At 49.4% G+C, this 23,912-nt stretch overlaps 1 protein-coding gene across 3 annotated transcripts in view; it reads right to left on the bottom strand.

Moving 5' to 3' along the window:
* The window catches only part of LOC140427636 (1,4-alpha-glucan-branching enzyme-like), an 885,145-nt gene that overhangs the window by 12,696 nt on the left and 848,537 nt on the right, over positions 1 to 23,912 (bottom strand). The window contains exon 16 of one of the 3 annotated variants that reach the window (XM_072513058.1): positions 2,890 to 2,934. The exons of the other annotated variants lie outside the window; for them this stretch is intronic. Coding sequence (XP_072369159.1) covers positions 2,890 to 2,934 — 45 coding nt within the window. The remainder of the gene's footprint in view (positions 1 to 2,889; positions 2,935 to 23,912) is intronic. 3 annotated transcript variants of the gene reach the window in all.

The raw sequence follows: 23,912 nt of genomic DNA, 5'->3' as shown, positions 1-23,912 counted from the left end.
GAGAGTGGGTGTGTCAGAGGGAGTGTGGAGATTGGGTGTCAGAGGGAGTGTGGAGATTGGGTGTGTCAGAGGGAGTGTGGAGATTGGGTGTGTCTGAGGGAGTGTGGAGATTGGGTGTGTCAGAGGGAGTGTGGAGATTGGGTGTGTCAGAGGGAGTGTAGAGATTGGATGTGTCAGAGGGAGTGTGGAGATTGGGTGTGTCAGAGGGAATGTGGAGATTGGGTGTGTCTGAGGGAGTGTGGAGATTGGGTGTGTCAGAGGGAGTGTGGAGACTGGGAGTGTCAGAGGGAGTGTGCAGATTGGGTGTGTCAGAGGGAGTGTGGAGTTTGGGTGTGTCAGAGGGAGTGTGGAGATTGGGTGTGTCAGAGGGAATGTGGAGATTGGGTGTGTCAGAGGGAGTGTGGAGAGTGGGTGTGTCAGAGGGAGTGTGGAGAGTGGGTGTGTCAGAGGGAGTGTGGAGATTGGGTGTGTCAGAGGGAGTGTAGAGAGTGGGTGTCAGAAGGGATATTGGGAGTGTCAGAGGGAGTGTGGAGATTGGGTGTGTCAGAGGGAGTGTGGAGATTGGGTGTGTCAGAGAGAGTGTGGACATTGGGTGTGTTAGAGGGAGTGTGGAGATTGGGTGTGTCAGAGGGAGTGTGGAGATTGGGTATCGGAGGGAGTGTGGAGATTGGGTGTGTCAGAAGGAGTGTGGCGATTGTGTGTGTCAGAGGGTGTGTGGAGATTGGGTGTAGCAGAGGGAGTGTGGAGATTGGGTGTGTCAGAAGGGTGTGTGGAGATTGGGTGTGTCAGAGGGAGTGTGGAGATTGGGTGTAGCAGAGGGAGTGTGGAGATTGGGTGTGTCAGAGGGAGTGTGGAGATTGTGTGTGTCAGAGGGAGTGTGGAGATTGGGTGTAGCAGAGGGAGTGTGGAGATTGGGTGTGTCAGAAGGGAGTGTGGAGATTGGGTGTGTCAGAGGGAGTGTGGAGATTGGGTGTGTCAGAGGGAGTGTGGAGAGTGGGTGTGTCAGAGGGAGTGTGGAGAGTGGGTGTGTCAGAGGGAGTGTGGAGATTGGGTGTGTCCGAAGGGAGTGTGGAGATTGGGTGTGTCAGAAGGGAGTGTGGAGATTGGGTGTGTCAGAGGGAGTGTGGAGATTGGGTGTAGCAGAGGGAGTGTGGAGATTGGGTGTGTCAGAGGGAGTGTGGAGATTGGGTGTAGCAGAGGGAGTGTGGAGATTGGGTGTGTCAGAAGGGAGTGTGGAGATTGGGTGTCAGAGGGAGTGTGGAGATTGGGTGTGTCAGAAGGGAGTGTGGAGATTGGGTGTGTCAGAAGGGTGTGTGGAGATTGGGTGTAGCAGAGGGAGTGTGGAGATTGGGTGTAGCAGAGGGAGTGTGGAGATTGGGTGTGTCAGAGGGAGTGTGGAGATTGTGTGTGTCAGAGGGAGTGTGGAGATTGGGTGTAGCAGAGGGAGTGTGGAGATTGGGTGTGTCAGAGGGAGTGTGGAGATTGTGTGTGTCAGAGGGAGTGTGGAGATTGGGTGTAGCAGAGGGAGTGTGGAGATTGGGTGTGTCAGAAGGGAGTGTGGAGATTGTGTGTGTCAGAGGGAGTGTGTAGATTGGGTGTAGCAGAGGGAGTGTGGAGATTTGGTGTGTCAGAAGGGAGTGTGGCGATTGGGTGTAGCAGAGGGAGTGTGGAGATTGGGTGTAGCAGAGGGAGTGTGGAGATTGGGTGTGTCAGAAGGGAGTGTGGAGATTGGGTGTGTCAGAGGGAGTGTGGAGATTGGGTGTAGCAGAGGGAGTGTGGAGATTGGGTGTATGAGAAGGACAATGGCCCAGTCAATTAGAAGCAGGCGTCCTGTGAAGGAACCTCCTGGAATACATCTAACCAGAGCTGGTAACGTTATATATTATGCTGACTCTGCCTCGGCCACTTGCTGTTGAGGAAACATTGACTCTACACATTACTCCCTCGCTCTATGACAGGAGGCAGCGGTCAAGAAAGCGGGATTTCACTGGGATGATGAAGAGGTGCCTGTTCTGGCTTATTCTCTTGTCTGGCTGGCATCTGGATTCTGACCATCCTCTTCCTTTGCCTCCGTCCCCACCATCTCATCCAGCCGATATTCCAAACATCTCCATTTCAACTGCCTCAAAGGATCTGTAATATAGCTGCAGACTAACACTGGCCTCATGTTCAATAAGATTCCTTCACAAAAAAGAGTAAGGGGTAAGTGTGTGACATGTCCTTGAAGAAAAGAAACAATAAGGATCAGAGAAAAAACTCTCCAGTGGCTGATGGGATATGGGGAGAAGGTGGGATTGAGGGATATGGGGAGAAGGTGGGATTGAGGGACATGGGGAGAAGGTGGGACTGAGGGTTATGGGGAGAAGGTGGGATTGAGGGGTATATGGGGAGGAGGGTAGGTAGAATTGAGGGATATAGTGAGGAGATGGGTAGGTGGGATTGAGGGATCTGGAGAGAAGGTGGGATTGAGGGATCTGGAGAGAAGGTGGGATTGAGGGATAAGGACAGAAGGTGGGATTGAGGGATATGGGAAGGTAGGATTGGGCTGTTTGGGGAGAAGTGGGATTAAGGGGTATTGGGAGGAGCTGGATGGGTGAAATGGAGGGATATGGGGAGATGATAGGATTGAGGGGTATGAGGAGAGTGGCCAAGACTGAGGAATATGAGGAGGAGGTGAGTAGGTGGGATTGACGGGTATTGGAGAAAGTGGGATTAATTAATCAAAAGACAGCTCTATATGGTTCTGTAACCTTTTCCTGCTGTTAATGATTCTGGTTTTCAAACATCTGTCCAGCTCCCTGCAGTTTCCTGGTCTCAACCACTCAGCACTCCTCCAATAAATCACTCCAATAACCCAGACAACAATCTCCCAGCGTCACTGACTCTTACCTCAAAAACATGGGCTTTTCTCTGGGAAAAGTCATCACTTTGGAACTGAGGAAGAAAAAGAGAAAGGGGGAAGAAATAAAGGAATGGGAAAGAAACATAAACAGCAGGAAACAAGCAAAGAATGATGTGGAAACAGTTAATGAATGCAGAATAAAGTGAGAGCGTGCAATAAACCCGTGTTGTCACTAGGACCTATTTAACTTGAGTTACAAAATCTCACTTCATGAGTAACTTTCCTTCCATGATACTCGATACAAGGTATGGCAATACTGTACCCCAGTGTTATACGGTGACAGACCTCCCCCCAGTACTGTACCCCAGTGTTATACAGTGACAGACCTCCCCCCAGTCCTGTACCCCAGTGTTATACAGTGACAGACCCATCCCCACCAGTACTGTACCCCAGTGTTGTACAGTGACAGACCCATCCCCACCAGTACTGTACCCCAGTGTTATACAGTGACAGACCCGTCCCCACCAGCACTGTACCCCAGTTATACAGTGACAGACCCGTCCCCACCAGTACTGTACCCCAGTGTTATACAGTGACAGACCCGTCCCCACCAGTACTGTACCCCGGTGTTATACAGTGACAGACCCATCCCCACCAGTACTGTATCCCAGTGTTATACAGTGACAGACCCGTCCCCACCAGTACTGTACCCCAGTGTTATACAGTGACAGACCCATCCCCACCAGTACTGTACCCCAGTGTAATACAGTGACAGACCCATCCCCACCAGTACTGTGCCCCAGTGTTATACAGTGATAGACCCGTCCCCACCAGTACTGTACCCCAGTGTTATACAGTGACAGACCCGTCCCCACCAGTACTGTACCCCAGTGTTATACAGTGACAGACCCGTCCCCACCAGTACTGTACCCCAGTGTAATACAGTGACAGACCCATCCCCACCAGTACTGTGCCCCAGTGTTATACAGTGATAGACCCGTCTCCACCAGTACTGTACCCCCGTGTTATACAGTGACATACCCGTCCCCACCAGCACTGTACTCCAGTGTTAGTGAGAGACCTGCCCCAGTGTTATGGAACTCAAAATCTTCTCTCCAAACACAAACTAACCTTGGACGGATGCTGAAAATTTCAGGTTATTATTATGTCCCTTTCTGGAATCCTAGTGACAACACTTAACCTAAATCAGCAGGACTGAGAAAAGAGGAATAAAAACGTGGAATGAAAAGGGCTTGGAAAAGTGTTTAAATATCAAATCACATAATGCTTACTAGAATTGTTAATGGTGAGACAACGAATGAGGAATTAATTGTAATAAACGGTCAGGTGAGACAGTTACTGAGGGAAGAAAATTATTGCTGCAGGAAAGCAAGGAGAAAATCAAGTGCCGATGTGTATGTGAGGCCTGTATGCGAGGCCTGTATGCGAGGCCTGTATGCGAGGGGTGTTTATGAGGGGAATGTATGTGAGGAGTGTGCGTGTGATAAAATTACATATATGTGAGGTGTGAGAAGAAAGGCGTGTGGGTGAGGTGCGTGTGGGTGAGGTGCGTGTGGGTGACGTGCCTGCATGCATATAGGTAGAATGTGTAAATGTAGATGTGTATGCGTGTAGAATTCTGCAGGGAATCTCCTGCCAATCATCAAGGAAAATACGTTCACATGAATTCTCTTGGGTTTTGTTAAGACAGTCAATAGACCCTTTAAACAGGTTAGGAACATTCCCACAGAATGCGCAGAATGTGACTGTGCCAATGTTGGGCATGTGCAAGCTTGCGTATGTGTGTGTGTGTGTGTCATACTCCATGAATATACATTGTTTCTCATCTCTGACTAAATGTTCATTAGTAATTCAATGATGATCTTGAATTGCCATCATACTCCGTATAGGTGTCAGCTGTTAATCCTTCCTCTCTCGATAGAACAATACAATTCTGATGATCGATCCAGGCACAATTACTGTCTTTCTGATCGGAGGGATTATAGAATTTGCAGAGATTGTGAACTTTAGTCTGGCACTGTGAAGAACAACACAGATTATTTTTGAAAGATTCCGCACCATGGCTGATACCGTGTCGGTCACTCTGGGCTATCCACAGCCCAGGAGCAAACCCTGCTTCCCTGGAACAGGCAAGGTCAACGACAGTGATAATTCTGCCATCACGGTGGGAAACTAACAGTTACATTACATGATGGTACAATGGTGCAACACCTCATTACATTCTCTGGTGAAATCAGACCTGCATTCAAAAGGAGGCAGCTCCTAGCCGTGGCAATGGAAATATTCCACATAAAATAACGTAAATCGATTATGAAGTAAAGTTGATAATTGTCTGTACAACAAACGTAGTTAACAATGGTCTGCACAACAACGAGAAAAAGCGCCTTCAGCATAATAAATTACCCCAGAGCGCTTCCCTGCAGCATGAGACAAAGTATAATACAAGCGAGGTTGGAGAGGGAAGGAATTCCTGAGCTTCAGATCTAGACACAGTCACCAATGGTGGAGGGATTAAAATCCGGAGTGTTCAAAGGCCAGTATTAAAAGAGCGTAGATATCTCACAGGGTTGTGGGGTCGGGGGGAGATTGCAGATATTGGGAGGGGCAAGCCACGGATGGATTAGAAAACAAGGATGCGGGGCAGCACGGTGGCACAGTGGTTAGCACTGCTGCCTCATGGCGCCGATTTCCCAGGTTCGATCCCGGCTCTGGGTCACTGTCCGTGTGGAGTTTGCACGTTCTCCGCGTGTTTGCGTGGGTTTCGCCCCCACAACCCAAAGATGTGCAAGGTAGGTGGATTAGCCCCGTTAAATTGTCCCTTAATTGGAAAAAAAATAATTTGGTACTCTGAAATTTATATTAAAAAAAAGAAAATAAGGATGAGAATTTTAAGACACAGATTCAGATGATTCTGCCTATTCAATGTCCCTCCACTTCTCTGAAGGACTGACAACCCAACCTGTTGGAGTTTAGCACCTGGAGGTTGATGGTTGCCACAACCCTCTTACATGTTACATGGAGAGAGAACAGAGAGGGTCGATGATATACACAGACTCCCAAAAGGCGTTCGATAAAATGACAGATAACAGGCACGTCTGCCCTCTGAATAAAAGTGACAGACCTCAAAAGAGTAAATGAATAGATAAGTCGATCAAAGATCCAATTTATGAGCTGTCAATTTGAGCCTAGGGATGAGGATCATAGTGAAGGTGTAAAGATTCAGGGTGAAGACTAGGAGAAAATGGGTAGTTTTCAGTATTTGGGGTCAGTGGTGGCAGAAGATGCAAGTACAGAAATGGAAATTAAGCAATGGATTAGCACTGTTTGGAGTAATTGGAAGAAGTGGCCCTGGGCCGCACACTCTGCCACAGGTTTGGCAGGTGGTGTTTGATCAGGTGGGTGGGTGGAACACTCAGGATTGATTCTGCCCTCTCCTTCCGCTGTTTATGATTGGCCTCCGCATGGTCCATCCTGCGACGCTCGAGGTGATTGGCGCACTCGCAGATACTTCTCCAGTTTGTGCGTTCTAAGGCAAGTGATTCCCATTTCCCGATGGGGGTGTTGCATTTATTTAGGGATGCTTACAGAGTGTCCTTGAATCCTCTGCCCTCCCAGTGAACGTGAGCCTTTGCAGTGCTGTGAATAGAGCACTTGTTTCGGGAATCTTGGGCGAAATTCTCCCGAAACGGCGCGATGTCCGCCGCCGGGCGCCCAAAACGGCACCAATCAGACGGGCATCGCGCCGCCCCAAAGTGCGGAATGCTCCGCATCTTTGGGGGCCGAGCCCCAACATTGAGGGGCTAGGCCGACGCCGGAGGAATTTCCGCCCTGCCAGCTGGCGGAAAAGGCCTTTGTTGCCCCGCCAGCTGGCGCGGAAATGACATCTCCGGGCGGCGCATGCGCAGTGGAGGGAGTCTCTTCCGCCTCCGCCATGGTGGAGACCGTGGCGAAGGCGGAAGGGAAAGAGTGCCCTCACGGCACAGGCCCGCCCGCGGATTGGTGGGCCCCGATCGCGGGCCAGGCCACCGTGGGGGTACCCCCCGGGGCCAGATCACCGGTTGGCGGCCCCCCCCCAGGACCCCCGAGCCCGTCCACGCCGACTTGTCCCGCCGTTCAAAAGGTGGTTTAATCCACAAGACAGGCAATTTATCGGCGGGACTTCGGCCCATCCGGGGGATGGCCCGCCAACCGGCGCACCGCGATTCCCGCCCCCGCCGAATATCCGGTGCCGGAGACTTCGGCAACCGGCGAGGGCGGGATTCACGCCAGCCCCCGGTGATTCTCCGACCCGGCGGGGGGTCGGAGAATGACGCCCCTTGTGTCGGACATGTGGACCCCCCCATCACAGCTGGTCAAGCGTGACCAGTGCCTCGATATTGGCCTGGGAGAGGACACACACGTTGGTATGCCTGTCCTGCCAGTGGATTTGCAGGATTTTGTGGAGGCAATGTTGGTGATATCTCTCCAGGGATCTGAGGTGTCTGCTGTCCATTGTCCATGTTTCTGATGCATACAGGAGGGCGGGGTCACAGCTGCTCTGTAGACAATGAGCTTGGTGCTGGGTTTGACGTCTCGGATGTTGAACACTCTATTTCTCAGGCGTCCTCGACTGCATTGGTGCATTGGACTCTCAGCTGGATGTCGTTGTCAATGTCTGCTCGCGCCGAGAGGAGGCTCCCGAGGTTTGGGAAATGATCCACATTGTCCAGGGGCTCACTGTGGATCATGATGGTTGGGGGGCAGTTTTGTGTGACGGGGCAGGCTGGTAGGGAACCTTTGTTTTCTGGATGTTTAGTCTGAGGCCCATTCTCTCAGATGCGTAGCACGACACACACTCCTGTCTGCATCAATGGCACCAAAAAGGAGATGGTCGATAGCTTTATGTTCCAGGGGATCACCATCACCAACAATCTGTCCTGGTCCACTCACGTTGATGCAATAGTCAAGAAAGCCCAACAGCGTCTCTACTTCCTACGGAAGCTAAAGAAATTTGACATGTCTGCATCGACTCTCACAAACTTCTACAGATGTGCTATAGAGAGCATCCTATCCGGCTGCATCACAGCCTGGTACGGCAACTGCTCGGTCCAAGATCGCAAGAAACTGCAGAGTGTGGTGAACTCAGCCCAACGCATCACACAAGCTTGCCACCCCCACATTGATTCTGTATACACCTCCCGCTGCCTCAGGAAGGCAGACAGCATTATCAGAGACCCCTCCCACCCAGGCATTGCCTTCTTCCAGACCCTTCCATCAGGCAGAAGGTACAGAAGTCTGAAGACCCGCACATCCAGATGTAGGAACAGCTTCTTCCCCACAGCTACTAGACTCCTCAACGACTCCCCCTCGGACTGATCTGTTCCCTGTAAGAACACTATTCACAATGCCTTAGCTCATGTATTTGCTTTGTTTGACCCCTTGTTCCGCACTGCAACCAATCACTGTCTGTCGATGTACCATTTGTCAATGTTCTCTGTTGATTATTCTCGTGTCTCCTGTGTACGTACTGTGTACGTTCCCTCGGCCGCAGAAAAACACTTTTCACTGTATTTCGGTACGTGACAATAAATCAAATCAATCAATGCCTCGGTGAATGTGTCAGCGATGGTTTGTAGCTTGGCCTCTGAGTGCGCCGCACACACAGGTGCCATCTGCGTCCTGCAGCTCGCTGACAGAGGTTTGGACGGTCTTGGTTCTGACCTGGAAGCGTCGGTGGTTGAACAGTTTCAGCTTGTCTGGTAGGTTAATTCCAATCCAGTGAGGAGCTTCAGGGCGATGGGGTGAAGTGTTGCTGCGAGGAAGATGGAGAAGATTGTTGATGCGATGATGCAGCCCTGTTTGACCCCAGTTTGCACACATACTGGGTTTGTGGTGGTTCCGTTGATGAGGATCACGGCTTGCACGTTATCGAGGAGCAGACGGAAAATGGTGAAGAATTTCTGTGGACAGCTGAATTTGAGGAGGATGTTCCACAATCCCTTCCGGTTGACAGAGTCGAAGGCCTTTGTAATATTGAAGGCGGCCATGGAGAGAGGTTGATGTTTCCTGCACCTTTCCTGGATGACCTTTTCTGTAGCGCAGAGTTGGGAAATCCCTCTATAATTTCCGCAATCGGACCGGTCTCCTTTCTTGAAGGTGGTCACAATTACGGCATCTCTGAGATCACCCGGCAAGGTCTCTTCCTTCCAGGCAAGGGTGATGAGGTTGTGCATTCTTGTCAAGACTGCCTCTCCGCCGTATTTTGCTTCTCCTGGGATTCCACCTGTGCCAGAGGCCTTGCTGTTCTTCAGCTGTCTGACGGCATTTTCGACCTCACAGTGAGCTGATGTTGTGCTGGGATGGTGGTGGGTAGCATGCTGCGGGATGGTGTTGAGGGCATTTGCGTCAAAGGCTGTGTCGTGGTTGAGGAGGTCTTCGAAGTGCAACTCCAGCAGGCGTCAGCGGCTATGTCAATGGGAATCGGGGAAACTCTCCGCTGGTCGGAGTCATACCCGGCACAAAGGAAGATGGTTGTGGTGGTCATCTCAGCTCCAGGACATCATTGTGGGAGTTCCTCAGGGGAGTGTACTCGGCCCAACCATCTTCAGCTGCTTCATCAATGACCTCCCTCCCATCTAAGGTTGGAAATGGAGACATTCAGCACCATTCGCAACTTCTCAAATACTGAAGCAATCCATGGCCATATGCAGCAAGACCTGGATTGGGTTGACAAATAGCATGTACCATTTGCCATCAAACAGGCATCTCCAACAAGAAAGAACATAGCCATCACCCCTTGACGTTCAATGACATTAACATCACTGAATCCCCCATTATCAGCATCTTGGGGGTTACCATTGATCAGAAATTGAACTGGACTAGCCATATAAATACATGTCAGAGGCTAGGAATCCCGCGGTGAGTAACTCACCTCCTGACCCCCAAAGCCTGTCCACCATCAAGGGGTGCAAGTCAGGAGTGTGATGGAATACTCTCCACTTGCCTGGATGAGCGCAGCTCCAACAACACTCAAGAAGCTCGACACCATCCAGGACAATGCAGCCCCGCTTGATTGCTCTCCCTTCCACAAACATTCAAACCCTCCGCACCGACAAACAGTGGCAGCCGTGTGTACCATCTACAAGATGCACTGCAGTAACTCAACAAGGTTCCTTCGGCAACACCTTCCAAACCCACAACCACTACCATCTAGAAGGACAAGAGCAGCCGATACCTGGGAACACCACCATCTTGAGGTTCCCCTCCAAGTAACTCACCACCCTCACTTGAAAATATAGCTTGTTCCTTCATTGTCGCTGGGTCAAAATCCTGGAACTCCCTCCCTAACAGCACTGTGCGTGCACCTACACCCGAAGGAATGCAGCGGTTGAAGAGGACAGCTCACCACCACCTCGGGATAACTAGGAATGGACAATAAATGCTGGTCTAGGCATAGGCACCCACATTCCCAGGAACAAATGAAAAAAAAAAAATGATAAGAGAGGATGGCGAAGGACTATCACCCAGCATGGGGGACTCCCAAGGAAAATGGGAGAAGGTGAATGTAGTATTAGTGAAGGAGCAGTGGAACCTGGGGTTATTATACACACATTGTTGAAGGTGTCAGAGCCCGGTTGAGAAAAGGGTCAAGAAGACATACAGAATCTAGGATTTTCTTTGAGGCATGGGGTACAAAAGCAACAAAGTTATGAGGAATCTTTCCAAAACACAAGTTCAGTCTGAACTGGAGTACTGCAGCTAATTCTGGGCACTGCACTTTCGGGAAGATGTGAAGCTGTTAGAAAGGGTGCCGAAAGTATTTCGAGAATGGTTCCAGGAATAGTTTCAATGATGTAGATAGATTGAAGAAGCTGGGTCTGTTCTCCTTAGAGACGCTTAAAAGAGATTTGAGAGAGGTATTCAAAATCCTGAGGGGTCTGGACAGAGTAAATGGAGAGAGGAGCCATTTGCGAAGGGCAGCAATTTGCTGGATGTCCCAGGAACACACAAGCGCCTGGACAAATAAAAAAGAGAAAGGGTCGAGATCAAAGACGCCGATTTAAGGTGACTGGCAAAGGAAGCAAAGCCTACATGAGGAAAATGTTTTGCACAGCGAGTGGTTAGGATCTAGAAGGCAGTGCCTGAGATTGTGAAGGAGGCAGATTCAGTCCTGGGTTTCGAAAGGGACTTGGATAATTATCTGAAGAGATACAATGTGCAGGGCTATGGAGAAAGGACAGGAGAGTGGGATTAGTCTGATTGCTCTTCACAAATGACAACCGGCTGCAAAGCCTCCTCTGTGCCACACCCATTCTTTGATTCGAGGACTCTGTGAAAACAGTCTGACAGCAACAAACTAAAAAGGACGGTGATTGCTTGGGGCGGCACGGTAGCACAGTGGTTAGCACTGTTGCTTCACAGCGGCAGGGTCCCAGGTTCGATTCCCCACCGGGTGACTGTCTGTGCGGAGTCTGCACGTTCTCCCCGTGTCTGCGTGGGTTTCCTCCGGGTGCTCCGGTTTCCTCCCACAAGTCCCGAAAGACGTGCTTGTTGGGTGAATTGGACATTCTGAATTCTCCCTCTGTGTACCTGAACAGGCGCCGGAGTGTGGCGACTAGGGGATTTTCACAGCAACTTAATTGCAGTGTTCGTGCAAGCCTACTTGTGGCAATAAAGAATATTATTATAAAAGGTTGGGCTGACAAGGAGTCACAGCAGCTGAAATAAGTCAAGGCTAGATGTCAGCATTACACATCATACCTATAGGGTGGAAAACCTCAATCCCGAGAGGTCTAACTTGAAAAGCAGAATATTCAGCAAAGAAATAGATACACACACAGCACAGATGAAGAGCCTGTAACCAAACTCTCTCCACAGACGCTGACCAGCTTGTTGTCTCGAGCACGACAACAGCTTAAAGACACCAAAAGTTCAGAATATACAAACAAAAACGATTTCAGTCTGTAACGTCACTTTTTAAATGATTCCTCTTATCAAACTGGCTTCAGATTTACTGCCTGTGTTGTAAATGCACAATTCTCCTTCTACATGTTGGCAAGAGACAAAATAGAAAAAAAAAAAGTAAAAATAAAAAGGGAGGGAAAATTTCAGTCAGCAGCTGCTGCTCCCACCTCGAGTGGGAGCTTGGTGCAGGTGACAGGATTCTCGCCTTTGGGTCCAAATGCTGTACCAAGCCAACACGAGACGTCTGGCCTCACATTTGTTCCAGTGCAACAACAAATTGCATTTAAATAGCAGCTTTAATGTCATAACAGGTCATACGGAATATTATCAAATAAAAATCTGACTGAGCTACGTACAGGTAGGCTTAGAGCAGGGCCCATAGAGTGGCGTGAGGTTTTGGAAAATAATTCCACAGTTTCTGGCCTTGCTGAACGTACAGCTGGCAATGGGGGACTGGTGGAAATCGAGGACTTTTAGGAGACCAGAATTGAAGGAGAACAGAGATCATAGAATTTATAGTGCAGGAGGAGGCCATTCAGCCTGCACCGGCCCCTGGTAAGTGCATTCTACTCAAGCCCACACCTCCACCCTTCCCCGTAACCCCCACCCAACCTTTTGGATACCAAGGGGCAATTTATCATGGCCAATCCACCTAACCTGCATATCTTTGGACTGTGGGAGGAAACCGGAGCACCCGGAGGAAACCCACGCACACACGGACAGTCACCCGGGTCCCTGGAGTTGTGAGGCAGCAGCGCTAACCACTGTGCCACCATGGTCTTGGAGCGCTGTAGAGTTGGAAAAATTTACACAGGTAAAAGGCCATATAAATCCAAATCTTTCCCAATCTTGGGATTTGGGTAGAGACTGGGGGAAGGAGGAAATCCTCCATTCTATAGCTGGTACATCTGTAGCTGGTCTGTAGCATGTCCGTAGCTAGTTAATAAGTGCAGAACAATACCTGCGATTTATGCAGGCTGTGGGACCACAGTTGAACACTGTTGTGTGGCAATTGTCTCACCGTAATACAAAAGTGTTGGGCAGTTTGACAATGAGATTTATAAAGAATCTGCCAGAACCGTTAGCAATTTCAGCTTCATCCATATCACAGAAACTCAGGTTTTCTCATTGGGATAACAGACACAAACCTGGAGGGAAGTCAAATCGGACGACAGAACAAAGAGTTTTAACTGGAAATTCGAGCCACGGTGAGAATGCAATGTCCACCCAGCATTATCCTATTCCAACATGGATAATTTTAAACACACATTCAGGGTCAGACAGACTCCGAAAACTCCTGCATCCGATCCCTGGCTGCACCTCCGGCAGAGATAAATCCTGGGAGCAGGGCTCAAAACCAGAACTTCCTGACGCTGCCGTGAGTGCTCCCAGCCTGGGCCAGGCTGATATGTGTTCTTCTCCCAGTTATCTTTGACTGATTTCCGTTCGGCCATTGAATATGTACAGGATCGTGTGGCAGTTGATGCGAAGCACTTCTAAGTGTTGTGCTCAGGTGGCTTGAAAATAAATCACTATCATTTATAATGAAAAGAAGCTAGAATTTGTATTTACACACTGCCTCGACAGGCCCAGCGCTTAACAGCTGGTCAAGCACACTGGGAATTCAAGTGCTGTTGTTTTAAGGTAAATTCAGCAGCCAATTTGCACACAGTGGTAAATGAGATAAAGGACCTTGAATTGTACTAGCAGGCCATTCGGCCCACTGTGTCTGTACCGGCCCATTCATGACAATAAGACTCAGGACAGGTGAGAATGTTTAAAATAAAAATCACAATGGTGCAGCAGTCAATAAAGTAATTTGGCCAACTGATTCTTTGGTCCCTTCTCCTGTACTTTCCTCATAGACTTCCAGATTGTTTTCTAATATATTTTACAAATTTTTGAATAATCTTTATTGTCACAAGTAGGCTCACATTTTTAAATATAAATTTAGAGTACCCAATTCATTTTTTCCAATTAAGGGACAATTTAGCATGTTCAATCCACCTACCCTTCACATATTTGGGTTGTGGGGGCGAAACCCATGCAAACACGGGGAGAATGTGCAAACTCCACATGGACAGTGACCCAGAGCCGGGATCGAACCTGGGACCTCGGCTCCGTGAGGCAGCAGCGCTAACCCACTGCGCCACCGTGCTGCCCACAAGTAGGCTCACATTAACACTGTAATGAAGTTACTGTGAAAAGCCCCTAGTCACCACATTCCGGCGCCTGTTCGGGTACACGGAGGAAGAATTCAGAATGTCCAAATTAATATATTATATATGTGGATATATAGATATATAAAAGCATTGACATTAGAACAGGATAAAGGGAGATGATATTTTGTCTTCCCCCATTACTTCAATTGCTTCCTTCTGGTTAGTGTTATAACCTTATGGATCTTGCGCCAAACTATGAATGCCGAAACACACAAAGGTCGCATACAATTACAGGGGATCTGTAACCGCATGCACTCAGTAGCTGATCCATACTTATAATTACCATTTGTCCTCTAAAAACTTGGAGCTTAAAGTTCAAGGTACTCTCATCAACATTCATAAAACGTAACTGAGAATTAGGATTGGAGTAATAAAGGTGTAGGGCTATATTTAATCCTGTCCCGGAAAGGTTTATTAGGTGAGGGTGCTAGTTAGACTTCCTATTACATGCCCTTATTAAGCAAATCCTTTATTTCCCCTGATGTGAAACAAAACAAAAATCTATTAAAAAGCTTGTTAAAACAGGGGCCGTGTGGCAAACCTCATCAAGGAATGAGAAGGCTGCAAATCACTGTGCATCCCCATTGTTTCCAGGCGTTTAAAGAAAAAGACCTTGCAATTATATTTCACATCAACCTCCTTTGCTTCAAGGAGAACAAAACCAGCTTCATCAACCTAACCTTGCAGCTAAAATTCTGGCAAATCTCCTCTGCACCCTGACATCCTTCCTAAAATGTGGTGACCAGAATTGGACACAATCCTCTAGCTGGGACCTAACAAGAGCTTTATGAAGATTCAGCATGGCTTCCCTGTTTTTATGTTCAATGTATTTATGAAGCCGAAATGCCAAATGCATTTCTTTTTTAAAATAAATTTGAGAGTACCCAATTATTTTTTTCCAATTAAAGGGCAATTTAGCGTGACCAATCCACCTAACCTGCACATCTTTGGGTTGTGGGGATGAGACCCACGCAGACACGGGGAGAATGTGCAAACTCCACACAGACAGTGACCCAGAGCCGGGATTGAACCCCGGGTCCTCGGTGCCGTGAGGCAGCAGTGCTAACCACTGCACCACCGTGCCGCCCCTCATTTCTAACGACTCTCTCGATATTATTCAATATTTATTCTTGCATGGGATGTGGGCGTCACTGACAAGGCCTGCATTTTTCATTGCCCATCCCTAATTGCCATTGGTGGTGGGGGTGAGCTGCCTTCTTGAACCGCTGCAGTTCCTGTGGTGTGGGTACACCCACAGTGCTGTTAGGGAGGGAGGGCCAGGGTTTTGACCCAGCGACAGTGAATGAGCGCCGATATATTTCCAAGTCAGGATGGTGTGTGATTTGGGAGGGGAACTTGCAGGTGGTGGTGGTCAGAGGTTTGGAAGGTGCTATCGAAGGAACCTTGGGAAGTTGTTGCAGTGTATCCTTCAGATGATACACGTGGCTGCTTCACATGTATGAGGTCCTGGGTTCAATCTCCGGCATCTCCACAGATTATGCTTAACATTTGGGGGCCAGTGTGTAATTATTGAAGGTGGTGGATGGGGTACTAATCAAGCGGGGCCTGCTTTGACTTGAAGATGTCGAGCTTCTTGAGTGTTGTTGGAGCTGCACTTATCCAGGAAAGTGGAGAATATTCCATCGTACTCCTGACTTATGCCTTGTAGATGATGGAAAAGCTTTGGGGAATCAGGAATTCTCCACAGAATTCCTCGACTCTGACCTGCTCTTGTAGGCAGTGTAGTTATATGGCTGGCCCCACTCATTTTTTGGTCAACGGTAGCCCCCAGGATGTTGATAATGCCATTGGCAATACCATTGAATTTCAAGAGGAGATGGGTGAATGCTTGGATTGTCTCTTGTTGGAGATGGTCATTGCCTGGCACTTGTGTGGCGTGAGTGTAACTTGTCACTCATCAGCCCAAGCCTGGAGATTGTTCAGATCCTGCTGCATATGGACATGGACTGCTTCAGTATCTGAAGAGCCAGGAATGGTGTTGAACATCGCATGATCATCAGCGAGGGGTGGTGATGGTATAGTGGTATTGTCACTGGGACGGTGATCCAGAGACCCAGAGTAATGCTCTGGAGACCTGGGTTCAAATCCCACCAAGGCAGATGGTGAAATTTGAATTCTGCCCGAAATGTGATTCCCGACTCGCAGCAAAGATGTGCTTGGCTCTTACATTCCCTCTGAAGAAGCTGCCCAGCTGAAGTTAAGAATGGACAACAAATACTGGCCCAGCCAGCATTGCCCACATTCAAAGGAATCATAAAAAAAAGGCGCCACTTCTGACCAGAAACCTGTCCAGGTATCTGCTGTCCACAAAACGCAGGACAAATCCAACCCAGTCAATTATTGCCCCATCAGTCTCCTTTTCATCCAAAAGTGATGAAAGGGGTCTTTGACAGTGCTAGAAGTAGCACCGACTCAACAAAATTGTTGATAAAGCAGTTGAAGATGGTTGGAACTAGGACATTACCCTGAGGAACTTGTGCAGTCAGGCCCTGGAGCTGAGAGGATTGACCTCCAACAACCACCTTCCTTTGTGCCAGGTATGATTCCAACCACTGGGGAAGGGGGGGTTCCCCCCGAATTTTCATTGCTTCCAGTTTTGCTAAGGCTCCTTGATGCCACCCCCTCAGTCGAATGACAACAAGGGCAGTCACTCTCACCTCGCCTCTTGAATTCTGCTCTTTTGCCCATTTTTCAATTAAGGCGGCAGTGAGGTCAGGGTTCAGTGACCCTGGCATCAGTGGGCAGGTTAAGGGGTACTAAGGCTGAGGAATTGGGATTGGAGACTTTACCCAAATCTGCAAACATAAATTATCCCCTACTCTCCCTTTCTTTCTGAAGATATGGACTCATGAGCAGATAATTATTGTATTTGATGTCATTTGCCTAATGATTGAAGGTGAATAAAAGAACCAGCTAGCATTTCTGCTACACAAGAGTGGATTGCACATGTATGGTTTACCCAACACCTGTGACAATGCTAGTATCAGGTAAACAACTTTTTTATCCATTAGTGGGATGTGTGTGTCACTGTCTTGGGCATTTATTGCCCAACCCTAATTGCCCTTGTTCAGAGAGCACTTAAGTGTCAACTACAATAGTCTGGAGTAATATGCCGGCCAGGCCAGGTAACAACATCAGTGAACCAGGTGGGTTGTTACGACAATCGACAATGGTCCCATGATCATCAGCAGCAGTTTTAAACCCAGATATTTTATTGAATTTGAATGGTGGGAATCGGCCCAGGTTCGACCCAGGTCACAGAGCATTACCCTGGGTCTCTAGACAATACCACGAGGCCACCACCTTCCCTAGTAAACTATTCCCAGGTCTATGACACTGCTGGAGGTGGCGGAGGATGCCCAGGATACTTGGTCAGTGAGCTTACCCTCCGGTGTGACACAGGATCAACCTGGCCATCCAGGTGATCTACAATACAGCTTGTTCACTCACCGCTACCTGCCCTTTTCACGAGGCTCCTTGGACATTGTCCACCAATCGAGGCACAGCAGTATCAAATGATTTAAACTGGTGAAAAGATTTGATAGGGTAGGACGATTCTATTTTCTCTGGCTTCGGTGGGGGGGGATGCAGAAATTGGGGGTATAATCTTGATCCTGAAACCAGGGCTTTCAGGGGAGGTGCCAGGGAGCAAGTCTTCGCACAAAGGAGAATGGAAATGTGGAACTCTGCATTCCTCCACAGGATACAGGTCAGGGGAGGTGCCAGGATACAGGTTCCAGGATACAGGTCAGGGGAGGTGCCAGGATACAGGTGCCAGGATACAGGTGCCAGGATACAGGTCAGGCTTGATCGAACTGGATGGTTGGTACACAGGCTTGAGGGGCTGAATGGTCTCCTCCTATGTATCTGGATCATACATTTTGTGGTGTGCTATCAATGGGCAGGATATCACGCTAAATTAAGCTGCACATTCCAGTCAATACAGATTTCAACATCACAGGGCGACTACAACAAGCTACATGCTCATCTCAGCCATCAGTGCAAGCAGCAAGAACGGAACCTTGGCCAGCCTCTGAGAAGGGCTGAGAGACAACGCCAGCACCAAGTGTCAGTGAGAAGGCAGGGTGACCCTCCCTGGCATTAATATTCACAAGATTAATGTCTGTGAAGGGAAACTCATTAAAGACCCACCCTCTCACCTTGAACTCAGCATTTGCATCTTAGGAGATCATAAAGCCCAGGACTGCATGATCGGTAAGTAAAGCAGGGCTCCATCAATCAGCGTAATAGGACAACACACCGTCAGCACTCAGTGTGTGAATCCTCTCGGTGCGATTTATGCAGCTATCTGCGTTGCTCATGGTCAGCGAGGACAGCCAAATGCCATAGTTTATTCTCAATTAGTAAAAAAACTCTGCCGCAGCTGGATTAACAGTCCTCTGGAAACAGAACACAACTTATCCACAATGATCCCTGTAAAGATAGCACAAAGGCTGGACAAACAAGACAGGCAGAGAGGCAAGTAGGCATGGCGAGGGAGATAGAGGGGGGCAGAGAGCGAGAGAGAGTAGTCAGAGCAAGGAGAGAGAGATAATGCAGAGGGAGGGGGGCAGAGAGAGAGGGGGCATTGAGAGAGAGGGGGGGCAGAGAGAGAGAGCGGCACAGAGAGAGAGGGGGCAGAGAGAGAGAGGGGCCGAGAGAGAGAGAAGGGGCAGAGAGCGAGAGAGAATGGGGCAGATAGAGAGAGGGGGCAAAGAGAGAGGGAGGGAGCAGAGAAGAGAGAGGGGTCATAGACAGAGGGGGTAGAAAGAGAGAGGGGGCAGAGAGAAAGAGGCAGAGAGAGGGGGAAAGAGAGAGAGGAGGGAAGACAGAGAGAGAGAGAGAGAGAGGGGGGGAAAGAGAGAGAGGAGGGAAGACAGAGAGAGAGAGAGAGGCAGAGAGCGAGGGGGCAGAGAGTGAGAGGGGGAAGAGAGAGAGAGGTTGACGGAGTGTCGTCCGCAGGTGTTGGTGAGGACCAGACAGGGTTTGTAAAGGTTAAGCGGCTGACCTTGAATGTGCAGCTCCTGTTGAATGTGGTATTAACCCCATTGGAGGGGGGGGGGGGGGGGGTAAGCAGTGGAGGGAGATTATTATGGTGCTGGATGTGAAGAAGGCCTTTGAAAGGGTGGAGTGGAGTTACTCGTTTGCAATGTTGGAACGGTTTGGGATAGGGCCCAAGTTTGTGTCGTGGGTCATGTTGCTATACAAGGGGCCCAGTTGTGCAGGGGAACGAGGCAGGGGCGTCCTATGTCCCCTCCTGTTCGTGCTGGCAATCGTGTTGAGGCAGTTGGATAAGTGGAGGGGGATAGTGAGGGGGGGCGCGTGGAGCATAGGCTTACCCTGTGTGCAGGTGGCAACCTTTTGTATATCTCGGACCTGGCCCCACGGTGGGGGATATTATGGGACTGCTTTCTCAAGATAAAAACGAAATTTGGAGAAGAGCGTGTGTTTCTGGTCTCCCCGCCGGGGAAGGGGGTGAACTTGGGATTGGGGGTGGGTTGCCGTTTCGCTTGGCGACTCCCACTTTAGGCATCTGGGGTGCAGGTAGCTCGAGATTGGGTTCCGTAGCTTGAATTTCACAAGCCTGGTGGGTAGGGTCGAGGAAAATCCGCAGAGGTGGACAGTCTGTCTCGATCACTGGCAGGCCAGGTTCAGTCGGTAAAGACTGGATGCCAGGGTTCGGGATCGGGAGGATAAGGGGCGGTAAGATTTGTTTCTGGAGGCGCGGTTCACACGTTTGGAGGAGTTGATGGAGAAGTTTGGGGTCCGACAGTCTGACACTGTCCATTACATACAGGTGTGGGATTTTGCAAGGAAGGTCTTTCCGATGTTTGGCACGGTGCTGCCCTGCTCGCTGTTAGAGAGAGTGCTGTCGGTGGCGGGAATCTAGTGGAGGATTCTGGAGGAGGGTATGGTATCGCTGGAGGGGGTGAAGGCCAGGTGGGAGGGAGGGTTGGGAATGGCACTGGAGGAGGGGGTGAGGTTTTGCTAACGGTGAACGCCACACCACTTGGTGTACAAGACTAGGGTTAATACAATTAAAGGTGGTGCCTCGGGCACATCTAACCAGGTCGAGGACGAGCCGGTTGTTTACGAGAGTGGAGGATCACTGTGAGCGGCGTGGGAGGGGCCCGGCCAACCATGGTCACATGCTTTGGTCTTGTCCTGAGTTGGGGAGGGTTTGGGGGCTCTTTCGTCAGCACCATGTCGGCCATTTTGCGAATGGATTTTTTTTAGATTTAGAACCCCTAGGGGCCATTTGTGGGGTGTCGGGCCTGCTGGAGATCCAGACGGGGCAGGATGTTTTAGCCTTCACCTTGCTGGTGCTCGCAGGTGGGGGCTGTTGGGGTGGAGGTCAGCTTCTCCGCCCTGTGCCTCAGTGTGGCTGGGGGACTTTGTGGAATTCCTACACCTTGAAAAAGTTACGTTCACCTTGACAGGAGCAATCGAGGGGTTCCACAAAAGATGGCGCCCGTTCATTCTGTACTTCAAAGAGTTGCTCACTGTTTGCTGCTGGGGAAGGGGTGGTGGGGGGGGGGGGGGGAAGAGAGGATGGTCATGAGGGGGGGGGGGGCGGGTTGGGGTATGGGGGGGTTGTTTTTATCTTTGTACTATTTCTTGTTTGGTGTGGGGTGTGTTTTTGTTCTTATGTATAAAATGTGAAAAAACTTAATAAAAATACTGGGTGATACCTTTCCAGCCAGGGTGATCCTGGAATAGTGAGCGCTTTTAGGGACCAATAGTGCTTTAGGTGGTCCAGCCAGATCTGGCTGTGCATGGCTAAACTAGTTGTCTGCCATATCCTTTCAAGCCTGCAACCCTTGAACTCAACGGAGTGGCGATCAGGGCTGTGCCAGCGGGATCGGCCAGAGTGAGAGAGAGAGCGAGAGTGGGGGAGTGAGAGTGAGTGGGGGAGTGGGAGTGAGTGGGGGAGTGAGAGTGAGTGAGAGTGAAAGAGAGTGAGAGAGCGAGAGAGAGAGTGGGGGAGTAAGAGTGAGAGAGTAGTTGAGAGTGAGAGAGAGTGAGAGAGTGAGAATGAGAGAGTGTGAGTGAGAGAGTGAGTGAAAGAGAGAGTGAGTGTGAGAGAGAGAGAGAGAGAGAGAGTGAAAGTGAGAGAGTGATAGTAAGAGTGAGAGTGAGAGAGAGCGAGAGACAGAGAGTGAGAGAGTGCGAGAGTGAGAGAGAGAGAGGGAGAGAGTGTGAGAGAGAGAGTGAGAGAGAGCGAGTGAGAGACAGAGAGAGAGTGAGAGAGAGTGAGAGAGAGAGAGAGAATGAGAGTTACAGTGAATGTGAAAGAGTGAGAGTGAGAGAGAGAGAGAAAGAGAGAGTGAGAGAGTGAGAGAGTGAGAGGGAGAGAGGGAGAGAGAGAGAGAGAGAGAGAGAGAGAGAATGAGAGTTACAGTGAATGTGAGAGTGAGAGTGAGAGAGAGAGAGAAAGAGAGAGTGAGAGAGTGAGAGTGAGAGAGGGAGAGAGTGAGAGAGAGAGTGAGAGTGACAGTGAGAGTGAGAGTGAGAGAGAGAAAGAGAGAGAGAGTGAGAGAGTGAGTGGAGAGAGAGAGTGAGAGAGAGAGAATGAGAGTGAGTGACAGCGAAAGTGAGAGTGAGAATGAGAGTGAGAGAGAGAAAGTGAGAGAATGAGAGAGAGAGAGAGAGAGAGATAGAGTGAGATAGAGAGTGAGAGAGAATGAGAGTGAGTGACAGCGAAAGTGAGTGAGAATGAGAGAGAGAGAGAGAGAAAATGAGAGAGAGAGAGTGAGAATGAGAGAGAGAGAGAGTGAGAGAGAGAGTGAGAGAGAGAGTGAGAGAGAATGAGAGGGAGAGTGACAGTGAAAGTGAGAGAGTGAGAATGAGAGTGAGAGTGAGAGAGAGAGAGAAAGAGAGAGTGAGAGAGTAAGAGAGAGAGAGAGCGAGAGAGAGAGAATGAGAGTGAGAGTGACAGTGAAAGTGAAAGTGAGAGAGAGTGAGAGAGTGAGTGAGAGAGAGAGAGGATGAGAGTGTGAGAGAGGGTGAGAGAGAGAGTGAGAGAGAGTGAGAGAGTGAGGGAGAGAGTGAGAGTCAAAGTGAGAGAGAGTGAGAGGGAGAGAGAGAGATGAGAGAGAGAGACAGAAGGAGAGCGAGAGAGAGAGATGAGAGAGAGAGAGAGATGAGAGAGAGTGAGAGAGAGAGTGAGAGAGAGAGTGAGAGAGAGAGAGAGAACAATAGTTTTATTGGGGACGAGGGCACCGAAAGGAGAGGCGAGTGTGCAGCTATGTAAATTGGCAGCTGCAGAAATGTTTGGGCGAAGAGAGGGCAGACAGAAGGTTGGGAATTTGAAAGTGCTGTTGTGGATGAATTGCAGGATAGTTTCTTCCAGGCAATGAGTGATTGGGTTGAGGCATGGGGATGGTGAGTGATGGAAGTGATCAGAGATGCCCTTTTCTGTCAGTGATATAATGGTGCTGGCATGGACATGAGATGGTCAAGGGGGTGCTTGTGAATATGGATTGGAGAGATAATATGGAGGGAGAGATTGAAGGAGGAACAGAGGGCACTGAACTCAGAGGAAAGATCCATGGTGAGTTAAGAATGAGAAGTGGCTAAGGGCAGAGACTGAGAGAAGAAAGCAAAGAAAATGTACAGTGAGAATTGTTAATTGTATTTTGGAGAGAAATACAGAACAATAATTTTCAATGAGAAATGGAAGGGATGGAACAAGGTGAGACACTCAAAGAACAAAATGCCAGTAGAGTAAAGGATTAGGCCAAGGTGTGATTTGGTGATACGCACCAAAGGACCACTGTGCTGGTCATGATGGGCAAGTGGTGAGGGAGAAGGCTTCATTCCAGATCCTAACCACTCGCTGTGTGATTCTGTCTCCACCACACTCACAGACAGTACATTCCAGATCCTAACCACTTGCTGTGTGAATCTGTCTCCACCACACTCACAGACAGTACATTCCAGATCCTAACCACTCGCTGTGTGAATCTGTCTCCACCAAACTCACAGACATTACATTCCAGATCCTAACCACTCGCTTTGTGAATCTGCCTCCACCACACTCACAGACAGTACATTCCAGATCCTAACCACTCGCTGCGTGACTGTCTCCACCATACTCACAGACAGTACATTCCAGATCCTAACCACTCGCTGAGTGAATCTGTCTCCACCACACTCACAGACAGTACATTCCAGATCCTAACCACTCGCTGAGTGAATCTGTCTCCACCACACTCACAGACAGTACATTCCAGATCCTAACCACTCGCTGTGTGATTCTGTCTCCACCACACTCTCAGACAGTGCGTTCCAGATCCTAACCACTCGCTGTGTGACTCTGTCTCCACCACACTCACAGACAGTGCGTTCCAGATCCGAACCACTCGCTGTGTGAATCTGTCTCCACCACACTCTCAGACAGTGCGTTCCAATCCTAACCACTCGCTGAGTGAATCTGTCTCCACCACACTCACAGACAGTACATTCCAGATCCTAACCACTCGCTGAGTGAATCTGTCTCCACCACACTCACAGACAGTACATTCCAGATCCTAACCACTCGCTGTGTGATTCTGTCTCCACCACACTCTCAGACAGTGCGTTCCAGATCCTAACCACTCGCTGTGTGACTCTGTCCCCACCACACTCACAGACAGTGCTTTCCAGATCCGAACCACTCGCTGTGTGAATCTGTCTCCACCACACTCTCAGACAGTGCGTTCCAATCCTAACCACTCGCTGAGTGAATCTGTCTCCACCACACTCACAGACAGTACATTCCAGATCCTAACCACTCGCTGTGTGAATCTGTCTCCACCATACTCACAGACAGTACATTCCACATCATAACCACTCGCTGAGTGAATCTGTCTCCACCACAC

The sequence above is a fragment of the Scyliorhinus torazame genome, chromosome 8, assembly GCF_047496885.1.
Source record: "Scyliorhinus torazame isolate Kashiwa2021f chromosome 8, sScyTor2.1, whole genome shotgun sequence".
NCBI lineage: Eukaryota > Metazoa > Chordata > Chondrichthyes > Carcharhiniformes > Scyliorhinidae > Scyliorhinus > Scyliorhinus torazame.
The sequence above is the reverse complement of the archived record's forward strand: the minus strand, read 5'-3'. Positions and strand labels throughout refer to the sequence as shown.